Source organism: Nicotiana tabacum, chromosome 20 (genome assembly GCF_000715075.1).
Source record: "Nicotiana tabacum cultivar K326 chromosome 20, ASM71507v2, whole genome shotgun sequence".
Lineage (NCBI taxonomy): Eukaryota > Viridiplantae > Streptophyta > Magnoliopsida > Solanales > Solanaceae > Nicotiana > Nicotiana tabacum.
The window spans coordinates 125,859,804-125,875,062 of NC_134099.1; the positions used below are offsets into that span (position 1 = coordinate 125,859,804).

General features: G+C 39.1%; 1 protein-coding gene across 2 annotated transcripts; it reads left to right on the top strand.

Moving 5' to 3' along the window:
• The first annotated feature begins 9,382 nt into the window (after nucleotides 1-9,382).
• LOC107819547 (uncharacterized) lies at nucleotides 9,383-14,961 on the top strand. Of its 2 annotated transcripts, XM_016645669.2 has the most exons (4): nucleotides 9,383-9,768; nucleotides 11,500-11,580; nucleotides 14,226-14,604; nucleotides 14,711-14,961. In XM_016645669.2, exons 1-4 carry the CDS (start codon nucleotides 9,610-9,612, stop codon nucleotides 14,806-14,808), a joined length of 717 nt encoding a protein of 238 aa, XP_016501155.1. In that variant the 5' UTR covers nucleotides 9,383-9,609; the 3' UTR covers nucleotides 14,809-14,961. The 2 variants fall into 2 exon arrangements, with proteins under 2 accessions (XP_016501155.1, XP_075096918.1); XM_075240817.1 differs by having other exon boundaries at nucleotides 14,226-14,961.
• The last annotated feature ends 298 nt before the right edge of the window (nucleotides 14,962-15,259 follow it).

The window sequence follows — 15,259 nt, forward strand, 5'->3', positions numbered from 1 at the left end:
TGAAGGTTTGAAAGTTAAAAGAGGATATTGATCGCCGATTTGTGGTTTTGATGTTATTCGTGGCGTTTTGAGCCTTTGAATATGTTTAGATAAGGTATTGGGAATTTTTAGTATGATTGGACGGGGACCTTGGGTGTGATTCGGGGTGGTTTTAGACAATTTCTCCTTGTTTTGCAACAGCTAGTTTCTGGTGTTCATGGTATGCATTGTGATCGTGGAAGGCGTGTCGTGATCGCGAAGAGTGACTGGAGATGGGGAGAATTTCTTTCATCGTAAATGCAGTTGGGAGTCCGCAATTGTGAAAGGGAATTTTGCAGGGCTGGAAAGTTAGCCTTTGCATTCACGGAGTTGGGCTCGCGTTCACGTAGGCTTGGCAGGTCGTGAAACGCGATTGCGAGAGAACCTCACGTTCGCAAAGAAGGAATCCTAGGCGAGGTTGGTTTGGCCTTCGCCATCGCGAGGTGCTTCTGCGATCGTGAAGAGGACTTTATAGGCAGCTGTAATTTTGTCTTCACGATTGTAAGGGTGCTTCTGCGATCGTGAAGAGGAAAGGCCTGAGCAAAATATAAGTTACAAAACGGGAATTTGCTCATTTTAACTCATTTCTCTCTTGCTAAGGCATTTTTAGGCGATATAGAGGAGCCATTTTCATCATCTATCACGAGGTAAGTGATTACTACTCATTGTGAGTTATATACATTGATTATGTATGGATTTGGACATGAAAATTGGTAGAAATTATGGAATTTTTGAAGAAAATCTAGAAATGGTATATTTGGATTTTGACCACGAAATTGAATATGGAATTGGAAATAAATTGTATATTTGAGTTTGTGGTGCTAGGGGTAATATTTATTTTCAAAACTTTTTGAAATCCGGTCAAGTTGGCCGGGGGGTTTGACTTTTTATATGGAGTTGAAAATTATTACTAATTGTTAAATTACGAGTCATTGGATATATTTTGATTGGTTAGCAGGTTGTTTGACTAGTTTCGAATCGTTTGGCATTGGTTTGAGGCATTAGAGAGGCGTTGGAGCCGGTTATTAGATTTTGGAGCGAGGTAAGTCTCATGTCTAACCTTGAGAGGGGAAAATTACCCCCTAAATGTTATATTTGTTATGTGCTACATGTTGTGGGAGCTAAGCATGTATGAGGTGAGGAATATCTATGCGTATGTTAGAATTCCTTATTAGGTCCGGGTAGACTTAGACTCACACCATGTCTTAATTGTACTATTTGAGTTATTCTTGCATGATTTAAATATTTTAAATTAGAATTTTAGCGTGAGACTAGACTTGAGTAAGGTATTGGACTTGTTATTTTAGATATTTGGCGAGCTACTTGATTAGCTATAGAAATTATAATTTCTTTCACGGATTCCTCCTGCATTGTGCGTATTTGTCTGAAAGTTTCTTAAATTTCACAACTCACACATATATTCGTGAGTGGGGCCAGTGACCCGTCAAGTTTCATTATTCCTACAGGATCGGGCTAAACACCTCAATAGTACTATTATGGATTGGGTCATATGACCTCGGCAATATTATGAGATGCATTTATTTTTTGGGCTCCTTGACATCGGCAATATACACGATTATTATGGGATCGGGTCGTACACCACGACAGGAAATCGTGCCATTGCTCTTTTGGGATCAGGCCGCTTGCCTCGACATAATCGTGCGAAATAATTAATAAGGAGTCAATGTACTTATGAGTTTTTCTGACTTGAGATGTGACATTTTATCTTGTGTTGACCATAATATATTCAATTCGAGGTAGTATCTGGCTATTGAGGACTTCGTATTATTTCTTCTGTTGAAGATCATGTTATGTACATAGATTTGATCTTATTGTTTTACTTGCCATGCTTCGTACCTGTCTACTTTTATTATACTAGATTTATTGGACCACTAGTAAGTGTCGATGTCGGCCCCTCATCACTACTTCTTTGGGGTTAGGCTAGATACGTACTAGGTACGCATTGATTTATGTACTCATACTACACTTCTGCACTGATTGTGGAGGTACCAGGACATTTACTATTGGTGGTCTTTTGAGTGCGTAGGGGTAGTCGCTGAGGAGTTGTTGTGATTTGCTCTCTATGTTATGATCCATAACACACAAAGTCCGTGATCTATCCATTAATTATATTTTGTCTATTTCCTGTTCCAGATAGCTATTGTAATAATATTGTATATTCTGGTAGATGCTCATGCACTTGTGATACCGGGTTTTGGAGATTAGATTTTACTTGTGGTTATTTTCTGTTATGATTCTACGTTTATATTTTGGCCACATCTGAACATTTATGATTTTTATGAAAGCGAACGATTTTTACTCTTAATTTCTTTAATTGATTTAATATACATTTTGGATTTTCTATTAACGTATTGATTTAATTGTTGTCTTGCCTAACAACAGTGTTAGGCAGCATCACAACCTACAGTAGATTTTGGGTCATGACATCCATGCTCTCAGTCTTCCTACTCAAAGCATCGACCACCATATTAGCCTTCACGAGGTAATAAAGAATGGTGATATCATAGTCCTTTAGTAGCTCTAATCACCTCCGTTGCCTCAAGTTCTAGTCCTTTTGGTTGAATAGGTACTGAAGACTCCTGTGATCCATGAACACCTCACAAACCACACTGTAGAGATAGTGCCTCCAAATCTTCAGTACGTGAACAATGGTTGCCAACTCCAAATCGTGCACTGGGTAGTTCTTCTCATGGGGCTTCAACTGAAGCGAAACATAAGCAATCACTCTAGCCTCATGTATCAACATACACCCGATGTCAATCCGTGAAGCATCATAATAGACTATATAAGAACCCGATGTTGAAGCCAAACAGAATTGGAGCTGAAGTCAAGGCAATCTTGAGCTTCTGAAAGCTCTCCTCACACTCGTCAGACCACCTGAATGGGACACCCTTCTGAGTCAGTCTAGTCAAAGGAGTTGTCATGGACAAGAAACCCTCCACGAAATGACAATAACACCCAACCAATCCAAGGAAACTCTGTATCTCAGTAGTAGAAGCTGGTTTAGGCCAACTCTGAACGACCTCAATCTTCTTCAGATCCACCTTAATTCCCTCACTGGACACTACGTAGCCCAAGAATGCCCCTTAATCAAGCCAAAACTAGCACGTGAAGAATTTAGCATTAGCCTTCTTCTCCCTCAAAGTTTGGAGCACGATCCTCAAATGATGCTCATGATCCTCCCGGCTGCGAGAATACACCAATATATCATCAATAAACACAATAATGAATGAATCAAGATATGGTTGGAACACACTGTTCATTAAGTGCATAAAGGTTGTTGGGGGCATTGGTCAGCCCAAAAGACATCACTAGAAACTCATAGTGATCATAGCAGGCCCTGAAAACCGTCTTCAGAATATCTAAAGCTCGGATCTTTAGCTGATGGTACCCTAATCTCAAGTCAATCTTCGAGAATACCTTAGTACCCCTGAAGTTGATCAAATAAATCATCAATACACGGTAGTGGGTACTTGTTCTTGACTGTGACCTTGTTCAGCTGCCTGTAGTCAATACACATCCTCATAGAACCATTTTTCTTCTTCACAAATAGAACTGGAGCACCCCAAGGTGAGACACTCGGTATGATGAAACCCTTATCAAGAAACTCCTGAAGTTGTTTTCTCAATTCCTTCAACTCCACTAGTACCATGCGATATGGTGGAATAAAAATGGGCTGAGTGTCCAGCACCAAGTCAATATAAAAATCAATATCCCTATCGGGTGGCATGCCGATAGGTCTGCTGGAAACACGTATGAAAACTCTCTCACTACCGAAACTGACTCAACGGTATGAGTATCAGCACCGACAACCCTCACAAAGGCTAAATATGCCAAGCACCATTTCTCAACCATCTTATGTTCCTTCAGAAAAGACGTCACCCCCACTAGGAACAAGACCAAATGTACCTCTCCACTCTAACCTCGGTAACCCCGGCATGGCCAATGTCACGGTCTTAGTGTGATAATTTAGAATAGCGTGCTATGGTGACAACCAGTCCATGCCCAAAATCACATCAAAGTCCACCATATTGAGTAGTAGAAGGTCAATCATGGTCGTATAACCCCTGATATTAACTAAACACAACCGATAGACATGGTCTACTATAATAAAATTCCCAACAAGCGTAGAAACATAAACTTGGGTACCCAAAGAATCACCAGACATAAGAAAATATGAAGCAAAATTGAATGACACATACAAATAAGTGGAACCCGAATAAAATAAAACTGTTGCATCCCTATGACAAACCGAAACAATACCTATGATGATTGCGTCTAATGCAACAGCCTCAGTCCTACTAGGAAAAGCATAACAACGGGCCTAGCCTTTCCCTCTAGGACAACTTCTACCCGTCTGTCCTCTACCTCTAGTAGGTTGTGCAGGTAGAGTAGAAACTGGAGCAGCAACCATGGCTTGTGTATCCTGTGGAGGTCTATCCCTCCTAAGTCTAGGACAATCCCTCATAATGTGCCTCGTATCGCCACACTCAAAACAACCTCTCTACGGGCATGGCTGCTGATACTGATCTAGACTCGGTCGGCTAGAGTAGCCTCTGTAGGAACCCCATGCAGAAGGTGCACTTAAAGATGATTGTACCATATATGTACCCTAAGGACCCTGACTAGCTGGAGCACCACGAGTAACCTGAAGTGCATATTGAACTAATCAACTAGTAAAACCTCTGCCATGACGGAGGTTGCCCCAGAGTAGGAGCCTCCGAATCCTCCAAAACCATGAGGCTTCTTAGCCTCCCTATCCTCCCTATCCTGATAGCGAATACGCTCCAACCTCCTAGCGATCTCCACGACCTACTTAAACAGAGTATCTGTATCCAACTCCTGTGCCATCCTAAATCTGAGGTTGTAGGTCCTTAATAAATCTACAAACTCTCTCTCTAGTAGTGGAAACCAAAGCAGGTGTGTGAAGAGACAACTCAACAAACCTCATAGCATACTCAGACAGAGTCATAGTCCCCTGGCGTAGTTGCTCAAACTCTGTGCTTAATGCATCCCTAAGGGTATGTGGGATGAACTCCCTCAAAAAGAGTCAGAGAATTGAGCCCAAGTAAGTGGTGGTGTGTCAATAGGCCTATTCTTCTCATAAGCCTACTGCCATCTATATGCCAACCCCGTCAGTTGGAAAATAGTGAGGTCACCCCCTCTCACCTTCACTATGCCCATAGTGCGTAGAATACGGTGACACTGATCTAGAAAACTCTGTGTATCTTCAGAAACTACACCGCTGAAAGTAGGAGGAAAATATTTCTTGAACATTTCAAGCCTCTTCTGCTCTTCCTCTGATACCACTGGCCTGACCTTGAATTGCAATCATGGGCTGTACAGGCATAACACCCAGAACCTGATCAACATAGGCCCGCTTCTCTAAAGTATAGGCGGTGGGATTACGGGCTCTTCACCAGCCTGAGATGTAGCTGGTGCAACTTGGATCAATCTAGACTGAGCCAAGGTACAAACATGCTCAGGAAATATGCCAATGTCTCCTATAGTCCAAGGGTAGTAACACACACCTCAGGTTCCTGCTCCCCTATCAGAGCTACCGGTGGATCCTCAGTCGCTGCTTTGGCAAGTATTCTAGATGTATCATGTGCCCCTCCTCGGCCTCTATCTCAGCCCCGACCTCTCGCGGCTCTAGTAGGGGGTGCGTGTGATTGCTCAGCTGATCTGGTAGTGCGTGTCCTCACCATATGTGAGAGAGTAGAAAGACAAAAGCTCAAGCTCTGAAATTAATAACTCCGTACGAAAACAAATGAAAGAAGTGAAATTTTTTATTAGTTCCATAGCCTTTCGAAGATAAGTACAGATGTCTCCGTACCGATCAGCAAGATTGTACTAAACTTGCTCGTGACTCGTAGAACTTATGAACCTAGAGCTCTGATACCAACTTGTCACGACCTGAAATCGCACCTTAAGGATCGTGATGGCACCTAGTCTCCAAACTAGGTAAGCATGTCACTTAACATTATTAAGTGTTAGAAGCATGACATAATGAAAATAGAATTTAACATAAATGCAAAAATAAGAGTAATATAGGCCAAAGCGATAATACTCAACATAACTTCCCAAAACTAGGCAGTACATAGTCACAAGCTCTACCCGAATACACGAAGACATCTCAAAAATACAACACTGTCTGAAATACATAAACAATATAAATAAAATAAGAGGGTGACTCCGTGGCCTACGGTTGGATCATGCAGGGATACCTTGAAGTCTCCCGCGTACCAAATACCTCACTGCCAATTAGCCTGATCCAAAGTACCTGGATCTGCACAAAAATATACAAAAGTGTATTATGAGTACACCACAATCGGTACCTAGTAAGTATCAAGACTAAGCTCGGTGGAGTAGTGACGAGGTTCAAGTCATTTGATACTCACTAGACAAATAACCTGGGAAATGATTATATCGAAGAAAACTGATAACAAGAATATAATGGAAAATGGTAACACAACCCCTTTAGAACGTGCAATAACAACTTAAAGTGATAAATCCTTCTTTGTTCCCAAAAAATCAAGTAGAGGCGAGGTGTGTGATAACACGTCAAATTCAGTCACTAACTCAAATAAGGGCAAAACAGAAGCTTTCAGAAACAATTATAAAAATAAAACTATCAATCCCGTATCAACATAATCACAACAACAACAAGGACAACCCGAAATATCATATAATATCATCAACAGTGCCACCCTTATTACGCTGCATGTTCATATAATAATGTTATGCCATATTTATTTCACCATATGCGCATATAACTACCCTTATTTCGCCACGGGCAGCCCGAGATAACGCCACCATTATTTTGCCTCACGCGCACAATAATAGACACAATCACACGACAAAAACCTCGTGTTGATACTCTCAATCAATCCGCTCAACATGTCCACAAGTGCCACAACACCTCAAAACGATAATACCAAGTGCCACAATATCGCAAATAATGATACCAAAGTTCCATCATGTTGTAAGCTCACAACGTTCAACAACACTACATATGGACATAAAATAATCATAAAAGCGGAGGGGTATACAATACATATAGCATGACAATGGCTAAGTTAATGTAATGATCATGATCAAATAGTCATAAAAGAATTTAAACATATTTCATACAAAGTTCATTATCACATTAAGGCATATTAATAGCGTACGATCTATTCTGATCAAATTCACACATAGTACCTGTATACACGCTCGTCACCTCTTGTACACGTCACTTTCACTTTATATAAATCAATATAACAGGACTAGCACCTAAGGGGTATTCCCATACACAAAGTTAGGTAAGATATTTACCTCAAAGAAGCTAAATCAATACTCTAAGAAGCCCTTCTCGCGTGAAACAACCTCTGGATGGCTCGAATCTAGCTAAAATCTTAATATCATAAATAAAAGCCAAAGGAAATGATTCCGAATAATAAAGCTTCGATCTTTAACTAAAATAAAAAAAATCAACTCAAAAGTTAACCTCGGGTCCGCATCCCGGAACCCAACAAAATTCAAAAATTCCAAACACCCATTCCGATACGAGTACAACCATACCAATTTCACTCAATTCTCACCTCAAATCGACCTTTAAACCATCAATTTATGTTTAGAAAAGCTTTTACTAAAATCCTCAATTTCTTCAATTCATATCATCAAACAATCGCTAGATTCAAGGTTAGAATCATGAAATATAAACCAATCCGAATAAAAAATACTTACCCCGATCCAAATCATAAAAATCCCCTCCAAAATTACCCAAATCCGAGCTCTATAATTCAAATTGTGATAAAATAACAAAAGCTCTCGAAATAGAGTATTAAATAGGTCTGCCCAGGCATACCCTTCGCGATTGCGGAACCGTCTTCGCGATCGCGGAACCGTCTTCGAGATCGCGAAGCACATCCAAACACTGCCTCCAAATAACCTTATGTGAACGTGAGGCAAAGGACATGAACGCGAATGCAAAGCACAACACACTCTTGACCCTACAGGAACGCGGGTGAATCGTTGTGATCGTGAAGGCTTACAGCCACATGCCCCCAGCCGACCTCCCTTTTACGTGAACGCGTCGATACTAATGCGATCGCGAAGGCCACTGCCTCCCAAAGCATTGCGAACGCAAAGAAAAACCCGCCTGCCATAAAAAATACCCTACGCGATTGCGACTACCTTTTCGCGATCGCGAAGAAGGAAACCAGACATTAGAAATCAGCAATGGCAAAAACATGGAGAAATGGTCCGAAACCCATCTAAAATACACCCGAGACTCCCGGGACCCCGTCCAATAACACCAACCCATACCAAAATATAACTCGACTTACTCGAGGCCTCAAATCATACCAAACATCATCAAAACTACGAATCACACCTCAATTCAAGCTTAATGAACTAATGAACTTTCAACTTCTAAAAATCATGCCGAAACATATCAAATCAACTCGGAATGACCTCAAATTTTGTATGCAAGTCCGAAATGACACGACATACCTATACCAACTTCCGGAACCACAATCCGAACTAGATATCAATAAAGTCAACCCCCGGTCAAACCTATCAACCTTACAAGCCTTCAACTTTCCATTTTTCGTCAATTCAAACCAAAACAACCTAGGAACCTCTAAATTCAAATCCGAACATATGCTTAAGTCCAAAATCACCATACGAAACTATTGGAACCATCAAAATACCATTGCGGAGTCGTCTGCATATAAGTTAAACTCCGATCAACTCTTACAACTTAAGCCTCCAACCAAAGGATGAATCAATCCAAAACTCTCCTTGAACCAGACCAACTATTCGACAAGTCCCCAAAAGTACATATACACATATGTAAAGCATTAAATAAGGAAAACATGGCTAAAATACTCAAAACAATCGGTCGGGTCATTATATGAACTCCAGTCAATTATGCTGAAATTTTTTTCGAATCTTAGTTACGGGTATTTTGTCCAAATTTTATCGCCGCATTAAAAATTGCTATTTTTAATTACTTTTTGAACGGTGGTTACTTTTCAATTACAGTCACAAAATGGCTACCCGCACCATTTAAACAAATTTCATATGATTGTGGTAAAAACAAAAAACTATTAAGACAATTTGACAGAAGTACTTTATTTGTAGGTTAATTTTGACAATTTGACATAAATACTTTGTTTGTAGGTTGATTTTTGTAAAAAGAACAAGGGCAACTTATAAAAGCTGAAAATGGAAAATTTCAAATAACCAGATTTATTAATCAAAATAGAACTTTTAAAATGGAATCAATCGGAGCTTTTTTGGTTTAAATTTGAATTGTAATTTTTAAATCCAAAAACATAATTTTTTTTCATAATCCAATCCGAACTGTCCATCCCTACCAAGTACTGTATTTCATACCCAAACCACCCCTAACACTTGCTTACAAATACAATTGCGTCCTATATCACACAATCCTCCAACCTCCGCCGCGAAATCGTCGGAACCTATCTACCAGAATATCGCCTGAGATTTTTCCGATTATCGAAAAACGGCTATAGAAAAGATAAGTTAAAAGAGATAAGAAGGGAAATCTCGCGTTGAAGAATGGGGAAGAAACGGAAGTCGCTAGCAACGAGCCTCGATGAGGTGGATCGAACCATGTATTCAACTTTCTGTAGCGCTGCCAACTCCCTTTCTCAGCTTTATACTCAAGCTATGAACCAACAGAAACTCTCTTTCCTTTCCGGTGAACGCCACGGAATGGTATTTGTACTTCTTTCTTTGTTTGGTTTCTTAGTATATGCTATAAATATTTGTTTTTTGTTTGTTTTGTATTTTTATGCTTAATTTCATATCTAGGGATTGTCTTATGTTTTTCTATCTGAGTTCTAAGGTATAGCTGGTCTCAATAAAGGAGTAGAGTTGCTGGGGGATGAAAGCCCATAGGAAAATATTGCGAAAAAATTACTTTAACTATGAGGATTATTTAGTCAACACCAACTAGTTTGGGTTGATACATTGTTTTTACTTTTTTTTTGGTATAATTTTGGAATTTGAACTTTGTCTGTGTGACCTTTGTAAAGTATAGTGGGTCCCGTGTAAAGGAGGAGGATTGCCGTTCCAATAGAGGCTGCACTATGTGAATTTTTCCTCTGGCTGAGCCATGATGCGAAGAGGAGTTAGTTAACTAAGTCCTTTATTGGTGGGAGGTAGCAAGTGCTTGAGGTGACCACAAGCTAGCTCAAACACCACCATTATATAAAAAGAGTAGGATTCCAAGTTCCATTTCAGTACTAAACTTCAGACCTTGTGCTCCCATTCAGCTACATCAGAAGTAAGGAATTCTTATGGGATTAGCTTGCTGAAGGAGGTAATAAAAGAAAACATGTTTTATGGTGTATAGGAATAAGAGTAGGAAATGGTATAAGGATTTGGTTGGGAGAAGAGTGTGGTGGAACAGCTCTAGAGGAAGCAGTCAAGCCGAATTTGAAGTAGTGATTAGCATGACGCTATAGTGTCTGACGGTTTGAGTAGCGAAATCCATAGCAAGGTCCAATAATCGGAGGGGATTGAGGAATTTCTTCATAGGTGTATGAGTGACTATAGGAGGTGAGGGGATGATAGGATAGTATGGGGGAAGAAGAGAAAAGTCATCTATCTAAAATACATAATGTATTAACTATCCTGAGATGGAGACAGGAAACAGTTATAGAAAACGTTTGGGATACCAAGGCACCTAAGGAAGCAGATTTCTAGTGGTCTATGGTGCAAGATGCAACTTTAGCAGCAGATAATTTAAAGAAAGAGGATTGCATTCTGTTGCATTGCATAGCTGTGGAATCTTGCACTTTTCTTGTTTGATATTAGGTCGATAATGTCAAGCAGAGTAACAAACGTTATAAAATAATGTCAAGCAGAGTAACAAGGACAATCACTTGTTGGAGAATACGGAAGACCGAATAGGAGAACAAGGTAATTTGGAGAAGCACACCATTGTTGCAACTGTAATTAGCGGAATAGGAGATTATTCCATAATAGAGAGAGCATACCCGTGTACTTAGATGATTGTGTTGAGATGAGTGGATAACTTCATTGACAATTGTGGTTGAGCTACCCTCTCCCTTTGTAAATACTTTTGATACCGTGGTGGTATGTAATCAATGAAATGATCTGACTTGTAAAAAGAAAAAGTGGTGCATGTGAACTTGATTAGGCTGTACAACTATGAAGTTTTTCCCATACTTATATGTAGTTATGGCTTCACACTAGATTGTGACTGCAAGTACTTTTGATTTCTAAGCTTAAATTAAATGTTTCAGAAGGAAATGTTTCTTAGTACCAAGGCTTCTAAATCTTTTTCTTGGAAGACACATGCTGTGTTATTTTAATATAAATGATCTACTTCCGTTTGTTGGGATTTTATCTTTCGATGAATCCTAGTTGTTGCCCTTTTGACTGCGAATCATGATAACTAACATACCATTGTTTTAATAGGAAAAACTGTACCAATGGATCTTGAGGCAACAAGAGGGTGGATCCAGAGTAACAACTGTTGACATACTGAACTACCTGCAGGTTTCTTTTCTATTATCTTGATTATCTAGCCACCTTTTTATGGTTGATATGTTTGATTTTCCTTTCATGTTTATTCTATGGAGCTTCATCTACTTAGCAAAGAGCATAGGAGATCCTTACTCTTCTTAAAAGTGCAATATAATCCTGAAAGCTTGATCCTTAGCTTTTTATAGTCAATGAATCTCCACATGATCCTTTTCCCAACCAAAAAAATGAATAAAAAGAAAACAAAACAAATCACGGAGACTCATTCTTTTTTTCCAATCAGAAAGTGAGAACCCTTATGCATTGTGATTGGCGATATTGTAGATAACTTGACAAAAAGAACATAAAGTTTTTCTTGTATGTTAATCAAAATTTTCTTCTTGAAAATCTTGGACATAACTGATAACATGGTTCTGCTTGTGAATGGTTAGACTCTTCGGAGGTACGTCCTCAATTTCACTACTCGGGATCAAGAACATATAATGTCCAAATCCAATTTTTGATTGACTTAGACTGAAAGAGGCAGATTTAAAGACCCGATATTTAGAAACAGTCAATGGATTCAAAATTATGAAAAAGGCTTAATGGAATTAAAGAACATGAGGTTTTTGTTTTACCCCAACTTTGTTTGGGACTGAGGCATAGTTTTGTTGAGGTTTTTGTTTTTACCCAGATTCCTTCTATCCAAAGATTCTCTTGATCTGGTTATCCAGAATTAGTGTTAGGGACCTTTTGAGGTTCGTTGCAAATGCTTAATTGCTTCTAGGAGAGAGTGAGAAACCAGTGGCTTCTCTGTAGTTTTTGTGTGTGCAATCATTTGAGGTAAATACTGATTGAGCTTTAGAGCATGTGAGTCTTGTTGTTTCCGCATGCATTTGTCCAGATCTTTCAGCAAGTGAATGAATCGCGCAAGCAGAACTGGGACACTATGTATAGTAATGCGACTGACATTGATAGGTTGCTCTTGTGTCTCCCGTCACCACTGTCTGAAATGCAAGATGACGAATTAGATTGTAATTTTTTTTTAACGAATACAAAGGACTGTCATTGGAACTTGCTCTAGCTGGCCTTTAATCCAATGTTTCAGTCTGTAGTTCATAAATTCCTGCATAATGTTTATGCAAAGTGACCTTAGATCTTGGCTTATCATATGAGGTGTGAAATTACTTTTACCTGAAAACGCTAACAAAATGAGAATGAAATTTTATTGGAGTTCGGTGGAGGTAGTAGGAGCTCCCAAATTGCTTTTGGATAGACCGAGCTGGTTGAGCTACCTGGATATGCTCTTTTCCGGAAAAGGTTGCATGAGCTTACTCATCCTTGTTGATTTATGACTTGGAGATGACTCAGTAAACAATCTTGCTGTTTATCTGTTGGATGGTTTGAAATTTTTGTGCGCTTTGTTATTATTAAGAAGGACCTTGATGTCATAAGGGTACCAGCACTTACCTTCCTTGCTATTGTGAAATCTTTCCATGATGATTTTAAGCCTGACATTGAATCCTATGATGTTGTATATGAATAAAGAATGCCATGATGGCTATTGATTCTTCTTGGCAGTTGATGTTGAATTTTACATGACAGAGAAATTTGTATCAAAAGAGATGTGATACAGCCATCAATTAGCTCAACCTTATGATTAATTTATTTTTTTCCTTCTAGTCAGGGTTTTGGGGGCTTGCGTTTTCAAGAATTTTATTAATCTTGAATGGATCTTGTGTCTGTTTTAGACATGGTGTATGGTGTATCTGTTAACCTGTTATCTTTGTGAGAGTTCTTATTTGACATTAAATGATTACTGGATTATAGATTGCAAGATCCCTCTTGATACATTTGATCTGATTATATTCCATTATTAGTTTTCATAGTGATGACTCGGGTCTTCACAGAAATGGGAAACCATTGGCTTCTCAGGCTCTCAGCTATACTGAAACCATTGGCTTCTCAGGCACATGTTTAAGTTACTTTCCTCTAAGGCTTGATTTTTTTATTTAAATATATTTTTCTCAGAATCATCTCTCAATATGCAGATTGGATACTTAGAATTTCTTTTTGCGGATAGTATCTTTTTTTTGATAAAAAAAAAAACAGAACAACATTTTTAAGATTAAAATAAATTGTACACTTGACCGGCCATTCTTGTTCATAGTGGTTGAGACTTGAGAGATTCCTTTTCATGCCACCAGGTCAAGAGTTCGAGCCTGGTACTCTGTCAAACCAAAAAAGAAATTGTACACTTGTTTTCTACATGTAATAAACTTTATGAAGTAGCGAAAGTTTCGCGTATGTATCTGTTTGATGTCAAATTGTTGAAGAAAAAAGAAGCAAAAAGGAAGAAAAAAGTGATGATGGTGGGTCCTTCTTGGGTATAAGCTGTCGAGATCTCGTGATTTTGTAGTTTATAGATAAGAGCCTGATTTCCTGCTTTCTTCAAATCTTATTTAAGTATGTACTGTTTACCTACTGACTGCACTGAACTTATGGAAGATGTATCAGTAGTTTGCCTATTTCACCATTCTGGTTGCTATCTTTTTACAAAACCAGTCCTGGGTTTGCCTATTTCACCATTCTGGTTGCTATTTTTTTTACAAAACCACTCCTGGTTTGACAACATCTGACAGCCCTGTTTTGATGTGTCTATGCATCTATGGATTTGCCAGTCCGAATTGGATTGTAATGGAGAGGACCAGTCAATGTCGCCTAGGCCACCACCTCAGCATCAGCATTCCCAGCCGATGCATTTTGCAAACTCAGGCTTCCATGTCTCTCCAGGTCCAGTTGGCGTAGCAGCTCCAGGTCATGGCTTACGTTCTGATCATGATCAGCAACCAAAGAATAACGTTTTCTCAAATGCTCTTTCAAGTCCTGTTCGCCGGAGCTTACAGAATTATCACATTGCTCAAGGGGGTCAGTTTTCGAACAATGTTCAACCTCCCAATGGTACAAGACACATTGAAACAAACTCCCAACACCAAAATAGAGATTCTAATAGTTATATCTCTGCCGATGCATCCATGGATATGCATTCCGATAGTCCAGGTCATGACTCTACTTACTGATTAATTAATGTTTTGGAAGCTGCCTTTTGTCATGCCAGGGTGGTCAGACTGCAAGTTCAGGTAAATTGATGTATTCTGTCGTGCAGATGTTATAGGAGAAAAAGTAGATTATGAGATTGGCTGCTTGCTGATAAGACGAGAAGTGTCCAGACATCAATATCGTTGTGCACATGCTCATCGATAGAATGCTATTTGATGAGTACCATATTTTGAATACAATCCTGTTGTTTTTGGGACCAGCTAGTTTCCTTTGGGTCTTTTGTGATACTTATGAATTGTTTCATTATTTACCATACTATGTGATTGGTGTCAGTGTTGTTCCTTGTGTTATGCCTTTACAGAATGGAATATTTCTTAGACCAATTTGCTAATGATTTTCCAAGTTATGCCAGTGTAAAGAGAGATAATCTTTGCGATCAAAGTGAAACTAGAGCATAATCCAGATTCTAGACTATTTTAGGGCCTGACCCAGGTTTATTAGTTTGTAATTTATGCTGCCCTTATGCATTTGAGTTATTATTATTTAAGTAATTATCATTGTCGAAGGTCTTGTCCTCTCCAGGTTTTGAAGTCTCTTCCTTTCTATTAAATGTAAATGAGAATAACAAAACATTTTTTAGTAGGTGGAAAAGGTC

Coding starts and splice junctions, on each gene's coding strand:
- LOC107819547 (XM_016645669.2), top strand. CDS start 9,610: ATGGGGAAGAAACGGAAGTCGCTAGCAACGAGCCTCGATGAGGTGGAT. Junction 9,769..11,499: donor CCGGTGAACGCCACGGAATG/GTATTTGTACTT, acceptor TTGTTTTAATAG/GAAAAACTGTACCAATGGAT. Junction 11,581..14,225: donor ACATACTGAACTACCTGCAG/GTTTCTTTTCTA, acceptor TGGATTTGCCAG/TCCGAATTGGATTGTAATGG.